The sequence below is a fragment of the Manduca sexta genome, chromosome 10, assembly GCF_014839805.1.
Source record: "Manduca sexta isolate Smith_Timp_Sample1 chromosome 10, JHU_Msex_v1.0, whole genome shotgun sequence".
Lineage (NCBI taxonomy): Eukaryota > Metazoa > Arthropoda > Insecta > Lepidoptera > Sphingidae > Manduca > Manduca sexta.
Window position 1 is genome coordinate 2,344,692 of NC_051124.1, and position 20,243 is coordinate 2,364,934.

The window sequence follows — 20,243 nt, forward strand, 5'->3', positions numbered from 1 at the left end:
TTGTACAGTACTTAAATCAATAATCTACATTAACAAATTTGTTTTGGAGGTAAAAAAAATCTATTAGTATTGATCGATAATGTAATCTAGTACAATAATTTATCATTATATCACCATTCCGCTGGTCATCGACATTTCTGGTTCCTGATAAGATTAAACGTACGAGTAGTTAGTGATTATTGAACTATGATATTTATTCGCGGGGAAGTGCATTGATAAAATGATGAAGCGAAAGAGTACGCCGAGGTTATGGTAAACTTCCCAGGACGGGATGCTAACTTAAATCCTGAGGTAATCTTTGCCATATGGGAGGACCCCCCAGGGTACCGCGAGGTATCCCCGCTATGGACGGCAGTGTGGAAGGTAGGCCTCATGCTGCCGTTGACGCCGAGAGCGTCCTTCGGTTGCGCGGGGGCTTTGGGGCCCCCTTCCCATAGGAAACAGACCGCATCAGGCGGCACCGCGCAGGGACGGCTGCGGACGACGACTCAGAAACTTCCCTCAGAGGAAGTCCGTAGACGTCCCTAATGCGCCGAAGAGGGACACCGCGGAGTTTTAGTTAGTATACCGTGCGTTGTATGGGTGGCTCAACGCCGGGTTGTAAGGCATGGTGACCACAACATAACCGTCTAGTCGCCCCCATGAAGGCTGGGCGGTGGTCATTAAACACTTCCTTCGCGAAACCAACAAAAAAAGGGTACCGCGAGATAACAAACCCATGAGTGTAGAATTTTACCAAAAGAACGCAAATAGTGTCTGAAGAAAATTGTAAAATAAAGCCTGCTGCCATCTTTATACAAATCCCAATTTGGGCAAATGCCAAAATAAATGTGATAGATGGCGGGAAAAGAAAGAAAGCTAAGATGTCACTAGTACCAGTTTTATTGCTGGCACTATAAAATTTTGTATACCGCCATCTAGCGGCAGAAGATTTAAATAAATCAATAACATTACGAAACACCTTGAAATTTAGTCTGATATCATTTGTTATTTTGACTAGGATTGCACAATGATCAGATTATTTCATTTTATCGGTAGCACTCGGTGAGCCGCAGGTATATAAACAATATCAACAATGAATTCGACATTGTTGCTCAAGTGTAACGGATTACATCGTACAAAAAAAACTGTAAGTTTGACATTGTGACAGTTATAATATACCGGCATTGATAAAACAAAACGTGTTTAAAATCAGACTTCTGTACTTAAGGCGGATGTTTATTTTTTTTGTAATCTCAATATTGTTTAATTAATTTCATAATTAAAATGCAACTAAAATTGTTGATTCCGTGCATCTCTTCCGAAATTACACATCATATGAATTTGCAACCAATAAAATCCGATAGACAATTTCATAAATAATGTTTTGGTCGTTTAAATTATTCTAAAATTGTTTTTTTTTTTTACAAATAATTCATAAATCTTTGCATATACCCGCCCGGGACTCGTGCGCCGCAAATGTATGGAACGAATGCTTAAGGCTATCTGCTCGGGGAGGGCCTTAATTCAAAGATTATTTATCCATTGAATTAATATAATTAATTATTTAATATAAGCAGTATTTATATAGATAGATTTTAATTACTTAACGCCTAGGACAAACTTAGTAGAGACAAAATATCTACTGCGTTGCCGATTATTTAGTGGAACATCTTAATTATTGTAAATTAGATGAATAAATTCTTCCTATTAGTTAGTACTGATTTCCCTATTTTGGTTTTAGTGATTTGTATTTTAAAGTTTCTGTTCTTTTTATTAGTTAATAAAGTGTTTATATTTATGAACACTCCACCTGCGTGAAAAGTTTTCCTGGATAAAACTCTTGCTTTATATTTTCCCAGGAAAAAATGGAGCCTATATTTAAAATTAGATCTCTAGCAAATAGCACTAGGGTGGAACAATTATACGGGAACATTAAACGTTCCTATGCAATTGTTTTTCCCGCCATCCGCGCCGCCGCGCCGCTCGTACTAAGCGATTATCGTAAATTAATATTTACATCGCCATGGCGACACTTCACCTCGAGCGATTATGATTCAGTAAAACTGCTGATGAAAATATTTTGTTTAGGGGGCTGTAGGAAAATCGATCGCCAAGGTTAGCGCGCATCATGATTGCCTTCCGCATCAATATGTGTGTCGCAGAGCTCTGTAATTATGACAGCGCTGTATTGCGCAAATCATCATGAGACATTAATAAGTTTGGTAAATCTCAGTAATTAACTTTTTTCATCGTAACTGTTTATATTGCATGATTTTATTACAATATAATAAAATTATAACACGCTAATGTCTGTATTATGTAGATATTGAAGAAAAACTAATATGGGTGTCTTAGAGCAACAGAAGCCAAAATATTGGTTTTTAGAAACTATTGCATAGAATTGAATGCAGTTTTCGTCGAAGTATTGGTGAAGGTCTTACTTAAAAAATAAGCACTATTTAATCCCGGAAAACAGCAAACTTAGTAGTGAATAATTTATTAGTAGAGTGTTTTTTTTAACGAAATTATAAATAAGAAACAATTATTAATTTTACACACCCTATTGCCATTACTGCTGTAATAAAATTTTTCATAGCTGCAACATCCGCACAATTTTTCTTTTACTAAGTTGGTAATTGTGAACCGACTTTAAAAGAAGATGGAGGTTGTAAATTTTTTAAATATACTTACAGGATTACTTGTACACGGAACGAGTACAACTACCTACTGAGGTCCTGGGTTCGAATCCTGGGTTGGGCCAAAATAATTATGACTGGGTTTTTCCATCTTAAAATATTGCTCAGTCGCAGCTCGGAGTCAGGAAGTTGGCGGTGTGATACTCCTGTGCCTCGGAAAGCACGTAAAGCCATTGGTCCTACGCCTGATCTCTCTCCGGTCATGTTGGATTGCCGTCTCACCGGAGTATTAGAGTGAAGGAACAGAGAGTGTACCTGTGTATTTTGCACTATAATATCTCCTGCATACGTGGCTGACCTCCGTTGAGATTGGCCGCCGTAGCCGAAATTCGGTTAGGAAGGAATATAATTACTTAATTGAACGACAAATTGTATGATGTGTACCATTTTATATTTAAGTATAAAATTATTTATCATATTATTTACAGCAAAATGTCGAAGGTAAAGGTGTACTACTTCGACGGTAAGGCAGTGGGGGAAAGCATACGCATGCTCTTGGCTTATGGAGGCCAGGAGTTCGAAGACGTGAGATTGCAATTTGACAACTTCGCCGAATTCAAACCGCGTGAGTAATTACTTGTTAAATTGTTCGAGCAAGTGTAACGATAGAGCTATAACTGTCGGTTGTCGATAAATGCTTTGCTCATTGCTTGGTTGATGCAAGAATTACGTTTGTAAAAATTATATACAACTATAAAAATCCCGCTATGTATTTACTGGGTAGAAAGTAAAAGCCTATAACCTTCCCAGGGTCTTAAACCAAATTTCATTAAAGTCCGTTCAGTAGATTTTGAGACAATCAATAACATACAGATAGACTGAAAAGGGGACTTTGTTTCATAATATGTCTATAAGCACATATTTTTTTATCAAACAAAAATGTAATCTAGGTGCTAACTTAGATACTTATTAAAGTATTATCATCCATAGTATCTTCAAAGTCGTTGTTTGCTGATTTCCGATAGAATATACGTTTCTGGTAGATTATGTTTATCCGTGGAGAGATAGGTTTGTGATCTACCTACAACTCCACGAACAACGAACACATCGCCAGCTCAGTGTTACAAGGTCTTATGTCAGTTTTGAGTAGGAAAAATTAGAGTAAGAATTTTCATGAATAAAAGTTAGAAACGACATTAATTCATGGTATCCTCTATATCTTTCGGAATTATTGAAATGTCATACTAAATAAGCCATAGAACCATGATATATATAATTCCAATTATGCAAAAAATATAACGTGAAACTTATAATAGCAGCCAGCGACATGACGGGCACCGCAAGGAATTATCACTGCGCATAGGGCGTGTTCTTTGTCCCATGATATGCAGTTTATATATACATATTCATGACAAAACGTGCAAGCAATTCGCTTGATGGTTACCACTACACCCAGAGCTGTCTATTTGCAGATAGCTAGTGCTATGAGCAAGCAACTCGCCTGATGGTTAGCACTACACCCAGATTGGACCATTTGCAGATAGTTCGTGCTGTGACCAAAAATTTGCCACTTTTCCAGAGACCCCATTCGGGCAAGTGCCGGTGCTTGAGATTGATGGTAAGAAATACGCGCAGAGCAAAGCTATCGCGCGCTACCTCGGCCGCAAGTACGGGCTCGCCGGCAACGACATCGAGGAGGACTTCGAGATCGACCAGGTCATGGATCTCTTCTCCGACCTTCGTTCCAGTAAGTACAGTGCTATTGAATAAGGATCATCAAATCATATTGCAAGTTGTTTGAGCAACTTCAGCAAATATTAGTTTCGTTGTAGTCTATTATTTCTCGACATGTTAACAAGATCATTAATAAAAAAGTTAAACCGCCTTCAAAAGCCACTCAAAACCAAAAAATAATTTCACATAACAGGTATATATTGTATACCAATTTTGGAGTCGGTGCCTAATTAAAATTGCTAGTTAAACTAGATAAATAAATTAACGACCTTTTTTTAAAGTCGGTTAAAAAGACAAATAATTCTTTTGCTAGCAATTTTGCCATTTGTAAAAGAAAGAGAGATTTTTCGTTTTTCATTTTCAGAAAATATTTTCTTTCTCTTTATATCGTCTGTTCATATAAATATCTTTATAGATATCTCAGCGGTTACACATATAAAAGATCAGGCAGCGAAGGATGCGAAGCACGCTGAGATGTTGGAAACCAAATACCCCTACTACCTGCAGAAACTCGAGGAGATCATAACCAAGAACAACGGGTTCCTCGCGCTTGGCAGGGTGAGTTAATATTTTATTGATAAAAATATATTCCCAATGCGTTTGGTTTTTAAAAATAACGTACAAGGCGATAAGTAATTTTGCTATTACGGTGAATAGTTTTAAGGTAGGTAGGTGGTCTTATTCCAAGGGTATATCCGTCTTATTGCAATTACGGGCGTTCTAATCGAAGGACAGCTTTGATGGCCGTATAGGTAAATAGGTTATTTTTTTATTCTCTTTCCTATATGGCAATCGAAGCCATCCTTAGAATAGAACGCTTGTAATTGCAAGAAGAGGGATTCGCCCCGATAGACGGAAAAGGGTCCCTTGACCTTACTTGATAGTATTACAACATGGACGACTAGACCTTACTTGAGTGAAACTATTTGTTAATTACCAGGTGATGCTCGCGGTTTCGGCGAGGTGAAAAGCCTCTCTCTGTATAAAAGTTTCTAGAAAAATCTAGGGATCGATAGAGCTCTCAGTAGGTCGTCAGCGTCAGCAATTTAAAGAAATTAATAAATGGTCAAATATTTTCTACAGAGCACTTTACCGGGTTATAATATACTAGCTTTTGCTCGCGGCTCCGCCCGCGTTATAAAGTTTTTCAGGCTAAAGTTTTCCGTTATAAAAATAGTAGTTTCCCGGGAGCCTATGTTCTTCCCAGGGTCTCAAACTGTCTCCATACCAAATTTCATCTTAATACGTTAGGTAGTTTTTGAGTTTAACACGTTAAGGCAGACAGATGCAGCGGGGGACTTTGTTATATTATTTAGAACTTTTAAGTGAAACAATCCCGTCATACATCATTGTTGCATAACTTTAACCGTTTACGCAGCGCAGGCAACGGAAGCTCTCAAAACTCATAATTTTCCCCGTTTTTGCAACATGTTTCATTACTGCTCCGCTCCTATTGGTTATAGCATGATGATATATAGCCTATAGCACTCCAGGAACAAAGGGCTATCCAACACAAAAAGATTTTTTCAGTTCAAACCGGTAGTTCCTGAGATTAGCCATTACTGCTCCGCTCCTATTGGTCATAGCGTGATGATATATAGCTTATAGCCGTCCACAAATAAAGGGCTATCCAACACAAAACGAATTTTTCAGTTGAAACCGGTAGTTCCTGAGATTAGCCATTATTGCTCCGCTCCTATTGGTCATAGCGTGATGATATATAACTTTGAGCACTCCACAAACAAAGGACTATTCAACACAAAAATATTTTTTCAGTTCGAATCGGTAGTTCCTGAGATTGGCCATTACTGCTCCGCTCCTATTGAATATAGCGTGATGATATATAGCCTATAGCTCTCCACGAACAAAGGGCTATCCAACGCAAAAATAATTTTTCAGTTTGGACCGGTAGTTCCTGAGATTAGCCATTACTGCCCCGCTCCTATTGGGTATAGCGTGATGATATATAGCCTATAGCACTCCACGAATAAAGGGCTATCCAACGCAAAAAGAATTTTTCAGTTTGGACCGGTAGTTCCTGAGATTAGCCATTACTGCCCCGCTCCTATTGGGTATAGCGTGATGATATATAGCCTATAGCACTCCACGAATAAAGGGCTATCCAACGCAAAAATAATTTTTCAGTATGGACCGGTAGTTCCAGAGATTAGCGCGTTCAAACAAACAAACAAACAAACAAACAAACTCTTCAGCTTTATATAATAGTATAGATTATTTACATTTGCGATATAAATTAAAAACGAAGTCTACGAAACAAGTACAATCTTGGGGATCACCGTTAAAACTTAGCTATAATTTGGATATTTTTATAACTGACTTCAGAAAAGGAGGAGGTTCTTAATTCGACTGTATGATTTTTTTTTATTGATTTTAATGACGAGACGAGGTTGCCGTTCGATTCGATCGAATGCCGTTCGATGATAAGCGATACGATCAGTAGAAACACCATCCAATACCTTGAATTACAACGTATTGTTTGGTAATGCGCTCGCCATCCTGAGACATGAGATGTTTTATTATGTACACTGGCCACAATATCATTTAAACCGGAACAAAACAGTTACTATACACTGCTGCTTCGCGGTAGAAATAGACATTGCAGTAGTACCTACCCAGGCGGACTCTCACATATGAGAGACTCACCACCAGTAAATTCGTATTTTTAATATTAGTATCTAAGTAAGTAAAATTCTTAGCTCTGAATCTCCGGTAATTAATGTTTGGCATTTTGTTGTTATTTACAGCTCACCTGGGCAGACTTCATATTCGTCGGTTACTTTGACGCCCTCAAATTCTTCCTTCGAATGCCGGACCTCGAGGAGAAGTATCCAATTTTCAAGAAACTCGTTGATGCCGTCGTTTCTATTCCAAAAGTCAAAGCTTACATCGATTCCTCGCCAAAATCGCCAATATAAAGATTTCGCCGTATGTTTAAACTATTATAAATAAAATTGGTGATATAAGTATAAGTATTATTTTGTTAATAAATTATTTTTATATATAAAATGTGTGTTTTTTCACTGTATTTCCATTAACCAATGTCATCGACTTCAGTATCATTTTGTATCTGTAAAGAATGCTACATAATTTGGTAAGCAATCGAACGTTGAGTCTTAAGAACGCATCTAAGGGACTCCTGGTCAAATTTTGTACAGTTGTCCTAAATACCACGATTCAGACTTTTTATTCACTCGTAATATGTATTCGGATGATTTATATGTATTTTAGTGTACCATATATTTCATCTAGATAAGTGCCCACATAACGATTAAACGATCTGGCTAGGCAGTAGGTGCCAATTAATATGGAATTATTATTTTGCGCCAACTTGCATTTTATCGTAAGGTAATATGGGTCAGATATTATTACGTAGAGGTACGTCAGAACTTATCAAGGTAGGTGGGCCTTTGTAGGACACAATCAAGTCTATCAATATAAATTTGGGCACCACTGTGGTATATATGGGATATATGTCGTAGTTTTATTTAAAAGTAATGGTCAATTTTGTTAGCAATAGCGTCGAAAGGGAAATCTTTCCATTACAGGAAATAAGTAAGGTTCGACTCTGGACAGTGAAACTCCTTGTTGGGCGCCAAGGTCATAATGAAGAGAATGAAGATGGGAAAAAAATACATCTTTCACTTAATTACAGTGCTACCAGCCTTGGTTTATATTGTTCCATGGCAGGATACTCCGACGGATGGTTTTTTTAAAATTAACACTCACATTACTAGCATGAAAAAGTTACATGAAAACTGGTAACAACCTTGTAAATTTCGAATGCATGAATAAGTATGCATCTCTTTCTAACCTTATCCAAGCCATAAATTGACATATTACGATATAAATATTAAGTAGCTATTTTAGAATGGCTTCTATGGCTTTAGTTATTGTTCTGTAAGTACGAGTTAGTTGTTTCACATATATTATTATCGAACAACTATGGAGAAATGCGTAAACGGTTACTAATACTCGATACTATATTATACTACAATGCCTAAAGTCCTGCTAGAAGTATTGATCACCTCACCACACGATGTTTGCACGAAAAACAAGCGAGGCCATCAGTAACCAGTATTAGTCACACAATAAGTTCACATCACGATGACTTGTTGAAACAATATTGTTTTGGTAAAATCATTAAATATTTGTGCCATAAAATTGTAAGAAGTAAACGCAGAAACAACTGAAAAGATTTAGATGATATTTGGCATGCAGGCGTACAGGCCTATTTTGGCAAATAGTTTTTTTTTATATGGTTACGGCGAATTGCACCTGATGGTAAGTGTTGTGGGGTCTAATAGAATGTCGACTGACGAGAGATGGTTACCTCTCGACAGTCGACACAATTATGCCGGCCTGTTGGTGCCGAATATACCTACACAGGCTGATCCCGGAACGCGAAACACTTACGTCATTTTTTAACTTCAATTATCTCCGGTCGTTGATGCACTGGAAATTAATATTATCTTATTTAGTAAAAAAAAAAACGGAAGATTTTTCGCGATGTTGAAATATTCCGATAGTCGTGTAAATGCTTATCGTATGGCAACACCGCCTGCGGGTCGAGGCGCGGCGCGAGGCGGCTACATATACATTATTAGCGCTGGGTTTGGTGTTGTCGCTCTAGTCAGCGGTCACTCGCGACACTTCGAACAACACTATATGTAAGTATGCCACTATACTATAACTAGTGTAAACGTATTGCGGTGATAGCATTGTAGAAGTTTTTTTTATGTTATTAGTATCTAGTAGATAATTTAAACAAGTAGCGTTGTGCATTGGTTGGATTTTGAATACAGGTTTACTAAGTTAGTACATTTTATGAGGCTGCGCTTACTTGACATTTTTTGTGTAACTTAGGTGCGAGGTTTTAATGGTTGTTACAATATAATAGTAGGTAAAATAATGACATCCGTGGACTTGCAGAATTGATAGCTATAGTGGTTTATAAAAAATTAGATAGTGGTAATAGGCTGCCTCTAGATCCTTTTGGTGGGCACCACGCAATTTTATGGGGTGCACGGACTCACTACTCCTTACACATAGGAATATAGGGATTTATGACCATCTCTATTTTCCCGTAGAATTTAAATATTTAGGTGAAATATGGAGATTTTTATTCCCTGAGAGAGATAATTTGCATATCAAAGGAAATATAATTATGTAGTTTTAAGTTTGAAGAGATTTTGATAATTGTGAATCCAATGTCTATAAAAAAAATAAAAAAAATATTCGTTTTGTTTTCATTTTGGCTGTCTAGTTCGTGTTCTAGTTTTGACCCCAGGTTCGCCCTGTGGAATGGGGGCGTTTGGAGAATTCCACCACGGTATCCCCTGCCTGTCGTAAGAGGTGACTAATAGGGGCCACGAAGGGGGTCGTCGGCGGGCAGCAGGGGGCTGTCCGCCCTAGTGCATTTTTGTGCATTTTTACACATCTTTCGGTTGACCCCGGGATGGACGGCAGTGTGCTGTTGGCCTCACACTGCCGTAGACGCCGAGGGCGTCCTTCGGTGCGCGGGGCTTCTGAGCCCCCATAGGAGACGGGCCGCAAGACGGCACCGCGCAGGGGCGGCTGCGGTCGCAGACTTCAACGTCAGAGGAAGCCCGCAGCCGTCCCTAATGCGCCGAAGAGGGTCACCGCGGAGTTTTAGCTGGTAGGCCGTGCATAGGTTAAGTTGTATATAGGGTTAGGGACTCGGCCCGGCGGTCGCCTGAAGGTCACCATCAAATCCGGGCGGCTCAACGCCGGGCCGTAAGGCACGGTTACCCCAGCATAACCGCTCAGTCGCCCCCCACGAAGGCTGGGCGGTAGTAATAAGGCACTTTCTCCGTGAAACCAAAAAAAAAAAAGTTTTGACCCCAGGTTGGGCAACACTATGTGGATTTTCTATATATCAAAAATGAAAAACAAGATAACATATTCATATCTGCAATATGTTATCTTGTTTTTCATTTTTTTTTATAATATGTGTATAAGATGTCCTGTCTCTCTGTAACTCTTCAAAGATTTCGTCATATAGTCTAGGGCCTAGGCAAAGAAGGAAGCTAACCGATACAGGTAAAGTATGGGTTGAGCATGATCTACCAGTCAAGTGTATATGGGTACAATTGAGAGATCAAACATAGGTCATTACCTATCTAAATACATTTATTTATGTAGATAAGTAAGATTAATCAGTAAGATATTTTCAGCAAAATGTCCAAGGTGTCGTTTTACTACTTCGAATTCAGGGGCCTGGGTGAGGGTATGAGGAGGCTGCTGGCGTATGGAGGCCAGGAGTTCGAAGACATCAGGATTATATTCCAAAACTTCAGTGAATTCAAATCAGGTTAGTGATGATGAATTGATGATGTGATGAAATGTTCTTGGTTAATTAGGTAAAAATTATCTTGGAATAGGGACTTGGAGTACAGGGCTGACATTATCTACCACTCTACTGTTGTCAGTGTAACAACTAATTATTATGAAGCAAGCAAACATGATTTCAACTGTTGTAAAAGTTCGTTTCGTAATGCTGTTGCTTATGTCTACTGTTTACTTTATCATCCCCTTGTGACAACATCTTTCAGGCCCACTGTACCCATGTAGACTGGCTTGTTTGTACAGTGTTAAGAATAAAAATAAATTAAATAACATGATTCACTGACCATTAAATCTAGTTAGCCCATTTCTACCGGGACTTCTGTATTCGCCTTATGTCTTTCTACAGCATGGTCAATTTAATAATGCAATCAGTCAGTCCACTTCTCCATGTCTTAGATCTCACGTAATAGATATTTTATGGGTTGGAGTGATCACTTAATAAAGTGATTTGCTCTTTTAGGCATCTCTTGAAAGTTTAATTACAAAAGAATTTCATTGTCCCAGAGACCCCATTCGGCCAGTTGCCGATGCTGGTGATTGACGGCAAGAAATATGCCCAAAGTTCAGCGATCGCGCGCTACCTCGGACGCAAGTACGGGCTCGCCGGCAAAGATATCGAAGAAGACTTCGAGATCGATCAAGTAATGGAATTATTTACAGAGTTCCGTCTCGGTAAGTACTATTGTTCACATTAGTTGCATTTTATAAAGTTATTTTTTATACTGCCACGACAAAGGACTGGAAGGACACTGCACCTGATTGTAAGCGGTGTTGGGTCCAGATAGAATGTCAGCTGACAACAGATGATAACCCCTCGCCAGTCAACACAATTGTATCTGGTTGAATCTAATACACACAGGCTGATCCCGGAATGCGACACACGCGACAACTTGTGTACGGCAGTTGCTATACGGGTGGATATAAATATGGATGTATTATTAGTTAGCCAATTCAACTCTACCGCAAATTAAAGCAGCAGTTTCCATAAAATAAGAACGAGAAAGAAACTTTATATTGCTCTCCTGAAATACAGCACATTCGACAAATGTATTTTTAGACAGGCGGTTTTGTTCTGTTTACCAATATTGATTTATTATTGAGTTTTTTAGGATATACATTTTCTTATAATCGTCGAAGCAAAATTAAATATGCTATGTTTATACTAAGTATTTTTTTGTGTCTGTTTTTAAATAATAAACATGTTGACAGCTGCTGCAGCCCCCGTGTACGAGAAAGACGAATCGCTGAGGCCAAAAAAGTTCGCTGAACTGTCAGAGACCAAGTATCCCTTTTACGTGCAGAAATTCGTAGAGATCTTGACCAAGAACAACGGATTCCTCGCGCTCGGCAGGGTGAGTTACTAATGATTTCTTTAAACATTGACTTGACTCAAAATGTTCTGCTGGTAGAGTTGGTACTCCAACCGTAGGAATGGATAACTTCTCAGTAAATATAAATATGTGACCATTTTAGGTAATAAATTTTCCAGTCTCCATTTTTTGAAAGTCATGCATTATCAACGAACATTTACACGACGTTGCCATTTTGTATTGTGTAATACAAGAGGACAGCGTGTATGCAGATCCTTAGTTAAACACCAATATCTATTTTAGTTACAAAATTTAGTGTTATATATTTTTTTGCAGTTAACCTGGGCAGATTTCGTTTTCGTCGGTTATTTCGACTGCCTTAAGATGTTGCTTCGCATGCCAGACCTCGAAGAGAAGTACCCTATCTTCAAGAAGCTCGTTGAAGCCGTCGAAAACATTCCAAAAGTCAAAGCGTTCATTGACTCTGCGCCCAAATCGGAAGTTTAGATAATAGTGTACTCTTCTATACATATTAAAAAACACATACATCACGCTTTTATGACCAAAGGGGTAGACAGAGGTGCAACCGCGGCACCTGCTTATCGTCGTGTGTGTTCAGTTCAATGTTGTGACATAGAGCAAGCCTATCGCTATATCGTACACAAATTCATGACTCCGGCAAGATTGTGCTAATAAAAACACATATTAATATTTTTATAAATGTTTATATTTTAAGAATTAGGTAATGATTAACTATTAAAACATTATTTTTATATTTGTATTTTTATTTTCGCTATGTTTTGAAGTTGTTTTATTACCATATTCTACGGACATTTGATATTAGTGCATATTTTTATCTTCTAGTAACTAATTTGTAAAAATCAAAATGTAAGAGAGTTGGACGCAGGCACAGCTGTTAAGGACTCGAGTAAATGCCTTTGAGCATTTGTTTCATATATTTACGGCGAACGAGTTACAAATAAAATTGATTTACGAATAGATTCTAAAAAAAACAATTTTAGGTTTTTTTTTAATTCTTTACACGACCAAAATATTCTTTATTAAATTGTCTATCTAATAGTGTTGGTTGTAAATTAAAATGATGAATATTTCAGGAGATGCATAGAACCAACAATTTTAGTGGCATTTTCATAATGGAATTAGTTTTATAAAATCAAACAACCGTAGTAAAAATAACATATATTAAACCTGTAAGAACTTGTTAAAAATATATCCGAGGTATACATCACGTTGTATTAAATCTCATTAATATTGCATAATCATTTTTTTTACTATCATACCACTTGAATTTTTGCAAGTCATAGTGATATTCGTTTGTTGCTCCACGAATATTAATCACCCCGGTTTTGACTGATGTTGTATGATGATTCATGTGAAGACAAACTGTGCAATAAGGCAAATGGTGATAAAATGGTATTAATTTAAAACTAGGCGTTGTTCGCGGCTACACCCGGGCCCAGCCTGTTTGGGAGTTTTTTTTTATTACTAAAAAACAATATAAAATTTGTGTACTTGTCCGGTTTGAATAGAAGCCTGTTTCTATGTTAAGGTGTCACCGTCAGCAAAAAGGCACGCTAGCTATATTTTCGAACTTCCTACACTTCACACAGCTATCTCCACTTACTTTAGCTTACAGTTTGATATAAATATTGAACCCTTACCCATTTGTTGATTTTTATGTAACAGTTCGGAGAATCACTTCTAATTAATGAAAACCTTAACCATTATAAGCAAGGTAGAGCAATAATGACAAACATCAACAAATAAAATGGCAGGTGCGAGTTTTCGTAAGGACGATATATGGGTCAGCTATTATTACGAAAGGTAATGTTGGAAAACCTTATCAAGGTTAATGGGCCTTTGTAGGACGCAATCTAAGAATATAAGTTTATATCAATATAATTTTGGGCTCCATTGACTAAAGTGGTGACAAAATATACCAATATTCGCACGGGTAAATGCAGTGGTTTATTGAAAAGCAACGGTCAAAATTGTTAAAAATAATAACCTTAAAAGTTTCGAATGCATGAAAGAGTATGCATCTCTTTTTGTCACGTTATCCAAGCCATAAGGTAATATAGTATTAATATAAATTTTAAGTCGCTATTTTAGTATGGCTCCTATGGCAATCGTTATTGATCTGAGAGTACGAGTTTGTTATTTGACGTATATTTGTGTCAAAGAATTATGGAGAAATAAGTAAACGATAACTGACTCGATACGATAGATAGTATAGTATTCGATAGTATTCGTATATTCCTGCTAGATATATTGATCACCTCATCACACAATGTTCGCAAGAACAAACCGCCGAGGCCACAGTAATCAGTATTAGTCACACAATAGATCCACATCACGATGACTTGTTGAAACAATATTATGTTTTGGTAAATATGTTAAATATTAGTGCAATAAATCTGCGGAAATTTGTGAGTGTTTGGATGTTTGCATGCTTGTTAGAAGTAAACGCAGAAACAACTGAATGGATTTAGATGATATTTGGCACACGGGTGGGCGAACATATTTAGGCACATAGGATTTTTATCTCAGTTATTTGCTTCCGTGGGAAATGATATTATTTTTCAATCTGATTGTTTGAATAGATTGCGCTGGCATCGTAATTAACCTTAAATAAAAAAAAACCTTATAAAGTTTATTTAAGTGACGACAAACGTTTGTTGATACAAACACATAAATTTAAAGACGATTTGAAATCTCAAATTTTTTCAATAATTATTATGGCTGATTATACCTGATATATGATTATCCTGCACTAGCTTTTGTCCGCAACTTCATGCGCGTGATAAAGCTTTTCTGAGATAAAAGGAGCCTTAAAAATTCAGAAGTAATGTAAAAAAGAGAAAGATTGAAGGCGATGTTGAAATACCGTGATAGTCGTGTAAATGCTTATCGTATGGCGACACCGTGTGCGAGTTGAGGCGCGGCGCGAGGCGACTACATATACATTATCAGCGCTGGGTTTGATGTTGTCGCTCTAGTCAGTACTCGTGACACTTCTTACAACACTATACATGTAAGTATGCAACTAATTTATAATTACTGAAAATATATTGCAGTGATAGCATTGTCGCAGTTTTTTTTAAGGATTTTAGTGTCTTTATTTTAATAATTTAAACAAATGGGGCAATGGTTGATTATTGACTACATGTAAGTATGCCACTATATTGTAATTACTGAAAATGTATTGCGGTGATGGCATTTTCGTATTTTTTTTCTATTATGGCTCAGCAAAGTGGCTTCACTGCACTTTATTTTGGTAAACCGGCATTATGCATTGTTTAGTTGTTTAGGAACAATGGATTATTAGTAACGAGTTAGTACATTTTGTGAGGCTGCGCATTCTTAGGTATGTATTTTTTATGTAACTTGAAATGCGAGGTTTGAATAGTTACCATATTACAATAAATTACGTTATAATAGTAGGTAATAATAATGACATCTGTGTATTTTGAGAATTGATAATTTTAGTGTTTTTTTTGATTAGTAGATAGTAGTAATAGGTTGCCTCAAATCTTTTTGGTTGGCACCACGCAATTCTGTAGTGTATTTCGCTTTTTTGGGTTGAGTTGAGTTAAAAATATTATTGATTTTTTTTTATTTAGTGTATATTTAAAAAAAATCATTATTCGTTTGCTTTTGTTGTGGCAGTCTGTGGACTTATTGATTTTAGGTTTGAACCCCTGTTTGGGCCACACTATGTGGATTTTATAATCGATAGGTTTTGCTCCATATTTTTAAAAATATTGTTCCCCTAAACAAAGATCCAAGGAGAGTGTATTTTAATTAAAAAATCTATTGCATTTGCGGATGTCTATTGTCGTGTCCATTTAAGTCTCTACCAATGGCGAAGGGTCCATGTATTCCGATTCCTGTCGTCTTCCCTTTCATAATTTATGTGAAAATTCTAATTATTATTAAAACGTTTTGCAGATCCCATATTTGCAAATGATTGGTACTTATATTCCGTCGGATTTCCTTACGGAAAACTTAATCCTTCGCTACTAGTCTCTAACCCTAGGAAAAGGACGTACACGACATAATCCTTGAAGCTATCTAATCGATAATATGTCAACAATTATATTATACTGTAATCTTTACTTTATTATTTCAATTTTATTATAAGATGGATATTTTTTTATTAATGTCATATTGAAAATCTCACAAAATTTGTTGCTTCTGTGCATCTCCTCCTCAACTATACATCATTTTAATTTGCAACCAACATTATTAGACAAAGTATTGGAATATTTTGGTACATTAAAATCATCAAAAATACCTACAAATATTTTTTTAATGACATTATTCGTAAATCTTCTTCTATTCTCACCCGTAATGTTACGTTACTCATTTTCTAAGAGTACAGTATCATTAGGTGGACTATGTGGGACTCTAATACGTACTATTATTGCTGACCTTGGTTATATTGGGTTAGTTATTTGATAGAATAAATACGTGTTTCATTGCTGGACTGTAACGTTCGGATACTGTGAAGTAATATCTGTCAAGCAGAAACTAACATTCCCGGGTGTCTAAACATTTTGTGGGTACGATGATCATGCAAAAACTAATCTTGAAAGCAGTACTGAGAGTTTAATCATGTTTATCGATACTAACATACATATACAGCTGGAGATTCTGTTCGTTTGTACGCCCTAATCTCAAGAACTACTAGTCCGATCTTGATTTTTTTTTCTAATAGGTAGTTACATTACTCCTGAATATCATAGGCTACTTTCTATCCCGGGAAAATATCTCGTAATAACTTTTTCAGAGCGGAGCCGCAGGCAAAAACTAGTCATTAATAAGTTCGCGAATTACCAGCTGTCAGTGAAGTAGGCTGTAGGATGTCCTGTCTCTGTAACTGTTCAAAGCGTTCTTCATATCGTCTATGCAGAGAAGGAAGCGGATTCCAACAGGCCGGCATAATTGTATCGACTGCCGAGGGTTAATCATCTCTGCGTCAGTCGACATTCTTTTGGATTCCATTCCACTTATGGTCACTTTGCCTTGCAAGTTTACAAAAAAATATTTTAAAGAATATGAAGATTCCGTGAAGTCGTGGTGAGGATCTGAACGCTAGCGAGTAGGCAGAACATTATTTTTTCACAAGTTTCTTGTTTATTTAGATAAGTAGTATATGCATTAACGTAGATAGGTACAATTAATCTGTAAAATATTTTTAGCAAAATGCCGAAGGTATCGTTTTACTACTTCCAATTGAAGTCCCTGGGTGAGAGTCAGAGAATGCTGCTGGCGTATGGAGGGCAGGAGTTCGAAGACATCAGGATTGAGTTCGAGAAATTCAGTGAATTCAAACCAGGTGAGTGATGTTATTGAACTGGTGATGTGATGAAATGTTCTTGGATAATTAGTGCAACATTATTTTGGAATGTACACTTGGAGTGCAGGGCTGACGTTATCTACCACTCTACTGAAGTCGGTGTTATCACTAATTATCGCGATTTTTTATTTATTACATACCTATTATTTTTATATATCTTTAATATGAATCTGAATGTGTTTCTAAGCGCAAATCTCCAGAACAGCTGAACCGATTTCGCAATTATTTTTTTTATAATATTCCTTGAAGTACGATGTGGTTCTTACGGAGAGAAAAATTTAAAAAAATGCCTGAAAACAACACTTTTCTATATTCGCATACAAAAGATTTGTAATAATACTTAAATGTCAATTTGAACATTGATACCATACCATAAAGTTTTAGTGTTAGTGAAGGGGTTCCGGGAAGGCAAAACAATTGAGTGTTCGTATAAATATTAATGTCAATATTTGTCAATATTTATACGATGGAAAGAATTTTAATTTTAATTTTTTGACAAAATGTAATTGTTGACTTATCAACTTTCTTTTATTTTACTAGATGACCAGGTGACCCGAATAGCAGAATAAGTATTAAAAAATATATATATTAAAAATCGACTGTTAGGCGGTACGCCTACGAAGTACAAGTACGAATTTTCTCGGGTCAGCTATATATTATATATTTCGATTCGTTATTATGGTGTTGCTTATTATTGGTTAGCTGAAGGTGGTTACAGTTATAATATAACATCTGTACTTGCCGCTTTATTGTATCAAATATACGAAGATCCATGGTTCAGCCTTTTCTAATTGTCTTAAATCAAGAAAAGTTAAATTAAGAACTCACTATACAAAAACATCAGTGATGACATATGTTTTTAAAGCTTTCTGTATGTATTCACGTAGACGTATTTGTACAGTGTTAATGGTGAATGTAAACTAACATGATTCATCTGCAACTATGTCTAGTCTGGCTATTTCTACCGGGACTTCTGTGTTCGCTTTAGTCTTTCTCCAGAATCGTCAATTTAGTGATTTAGTTGGTCCACTTCTCCATGTCTTAGATCTCACGTACTCGATGTTGATGGGTTGGAGTGATTAATAAAGTGATTTGTTCTTTTAGGCACCTTTTGAAAGTTTAATTACAAAAGAATGTCCACTTCCCAGAGACCCCATTCGGCCAGCTGCCGATGCTGGTGATTGACGGCAAGAAATATGCCCAAAGTTCAGCGATCGCGCGCTACCTCGGACGCAAGTACGGGCTCGCCGGCAAAGATATCGAAGAAGACTTCGAGATCGATCAAGTTGTGGATTTCTTTACTGATTTCCGTCTTTGTAAGTACTAATATCTATAATGGTATTGGTTGTATTTTATATATTTTTTTAATGTTTTTTATACTGCCACGACAAAGGACTGGAAGGACACTGCACCTGATTGTAAGCGGTGTTGGGTCCAGATAGAATGTCAGCTGACAACAGATGATAACCCCTCGCCAGTCAACACAATTGTATCTGGTTGAATCTAATACACACAGGCTGATTCCGGAATGCAACACATGCGCCACTTGTGTACGGTGGTCGTTATCCGGGCGGATATAAATATGATTTAGTCAATTTAGCTTTACTGCAAATTCGAGCAGCAGTTTCCATAAAATCAGTACAAGTAAGAAATTTGATGTTTCTCTCTACAAATGCCGTACATTCGCCAAATATGTATTTTTAGAGAGCAGTTTTTTTTCTTTGTGTGTATTTTTAAATAATAAACACGTTTACAGCTAGTTCAGCCCCCATGTATGAGAAAGACGAAGCGCTGAGGGCAAAGAAGTTCGCTGAACTGTCGGAGACCAAGTTTCCGTTTTACCTGCAGAAATTAAACGAGATTTTGACCAAAAACAACGGATTCCTTGCACTTGGCAGGGTGAGTTACTTCTGATATCTTTATTCGAGTATATTGACTTTACTTAAAATGTTCTTCTGGTAGAGTTGGTACTCCGTCTGTAGGAATAGATAGATTTTCGGGAAAATATAAATATGTAGCCATTTTATGTAATAAATTTTCCAGTTTCCTGTGTTTAGAAGTTATGCACAATCAGTTATGAACGAACATTGAGCTGACGTTGCCATCGTTCGAGTAATGCTGCAAGAGGACAGCGTGTATGCAGATCCTTAGTTAAACACCAATGTTTATTTTAGTTACAAAATTGAGTCTTATATATTTTTTTGCAGCTAACCTGGGCTGATTTCGTTTTCGTCGGCTTTTTCGACTGCCTTAAGATGTTGCTCCGCATGCCAGACCTCGAAGAGAAGTACCCTATCTTCAAAAAGCCCATTGAAGCCGTCAAAAACATTCCAAAAGTCAAAGCGTTCATTGACTCTGCGCCCAAACCGGAAGTTTAGATAATAGTCTACTCTTCTATACATATTATTAAAAACGTACATCACGCTTTTATTCCCGAAGGGGTAGACAGAAGTGCAACCAGGGCATCCGCTTTTCGCTGCGTGTGATTTGCTCCATGATGTGATAAATACTAATAATATTTTTATAAATGTTTATATTTTAAGAATTACTGATTAGCTATTAAAACATTTTTTTTTATATTTGTTTTTTTTATTTTCTCTATGTCTTGGAGTTATTATATTACTTTATTCTACGGACATTTGATATCATATTAAATTGATGGGTTCCCTCGAACAAACGGCCTTGAGTATTTGTTCCATATATTTTAAGTGTAAAAGTTATGAGTAATTATTCAAAAAAAAAATCCATTTAAGTTCTTTATGAAATTATTATTCAACCAAAATATTCCTTATTAAATTGTTTATATAGTAG

At 36.7% G+C, this 20,243-nt stretch overlaps 2 protein-coding genes across 2 annotated transcripts; both read left to right on the top strand.

The window, feature by feature from the left end:
- The first annotated feature begins 1,008 nt into the window (after positions 1-1,008).
- On the top strand, positions 1,009-7,379 carry LOC115441789 (glutathione S-transferase 2-like). The gene is made up of 5 exons (XM_030166694.2): positions 1,009-1,129; positions 3,107-3,243; positions 4,198-4,365; positions 4,768-4,910; positions 7,118-7,379. Exons 2-5 carry the CDS (start codon positions 3,111-3,113, stop codon positions 7,286-7,288), a joined length of 615 nt encoding a protein of 204 aa, XP_030022554.1. The 5' UTR covers positions 1,009-1,129; positions 3,107-3,110; the 3' UTR covers positions 7,289-7,379.
- Positions 7,380-8,903: 1,524 nt separating this feature from the next.
- On the top strand, positions 8,904-20,011 carry LOC115441786. The gene is made up of 10 exons (XM_030166689.2): positions 8,904-9,040; positions 10,568-10,704; positions 11,244-11,411; positions 11,949-12,091; positions 12,386-12,554; positions 16,954-17,152; positions 17,275-17,411; positions 18,581-18,748; positions 19,189-19,331; positions 19,640-20,011. The coding sequence occupies exons 1-10, from the start codon at positions 8,919-8,921 to the stop codon at positions 19,808-19,810; spliced, it is 1,557 nt and encodes a 518-aa protein (XP_030022549.2). The 5' UTR covers positions 8,904-8,918; the 3' UTR covers positions 19,811-20,011.
- The last annotated feature ends 232 nt before the right edge of the window (positions 20,012-20,243 follow it).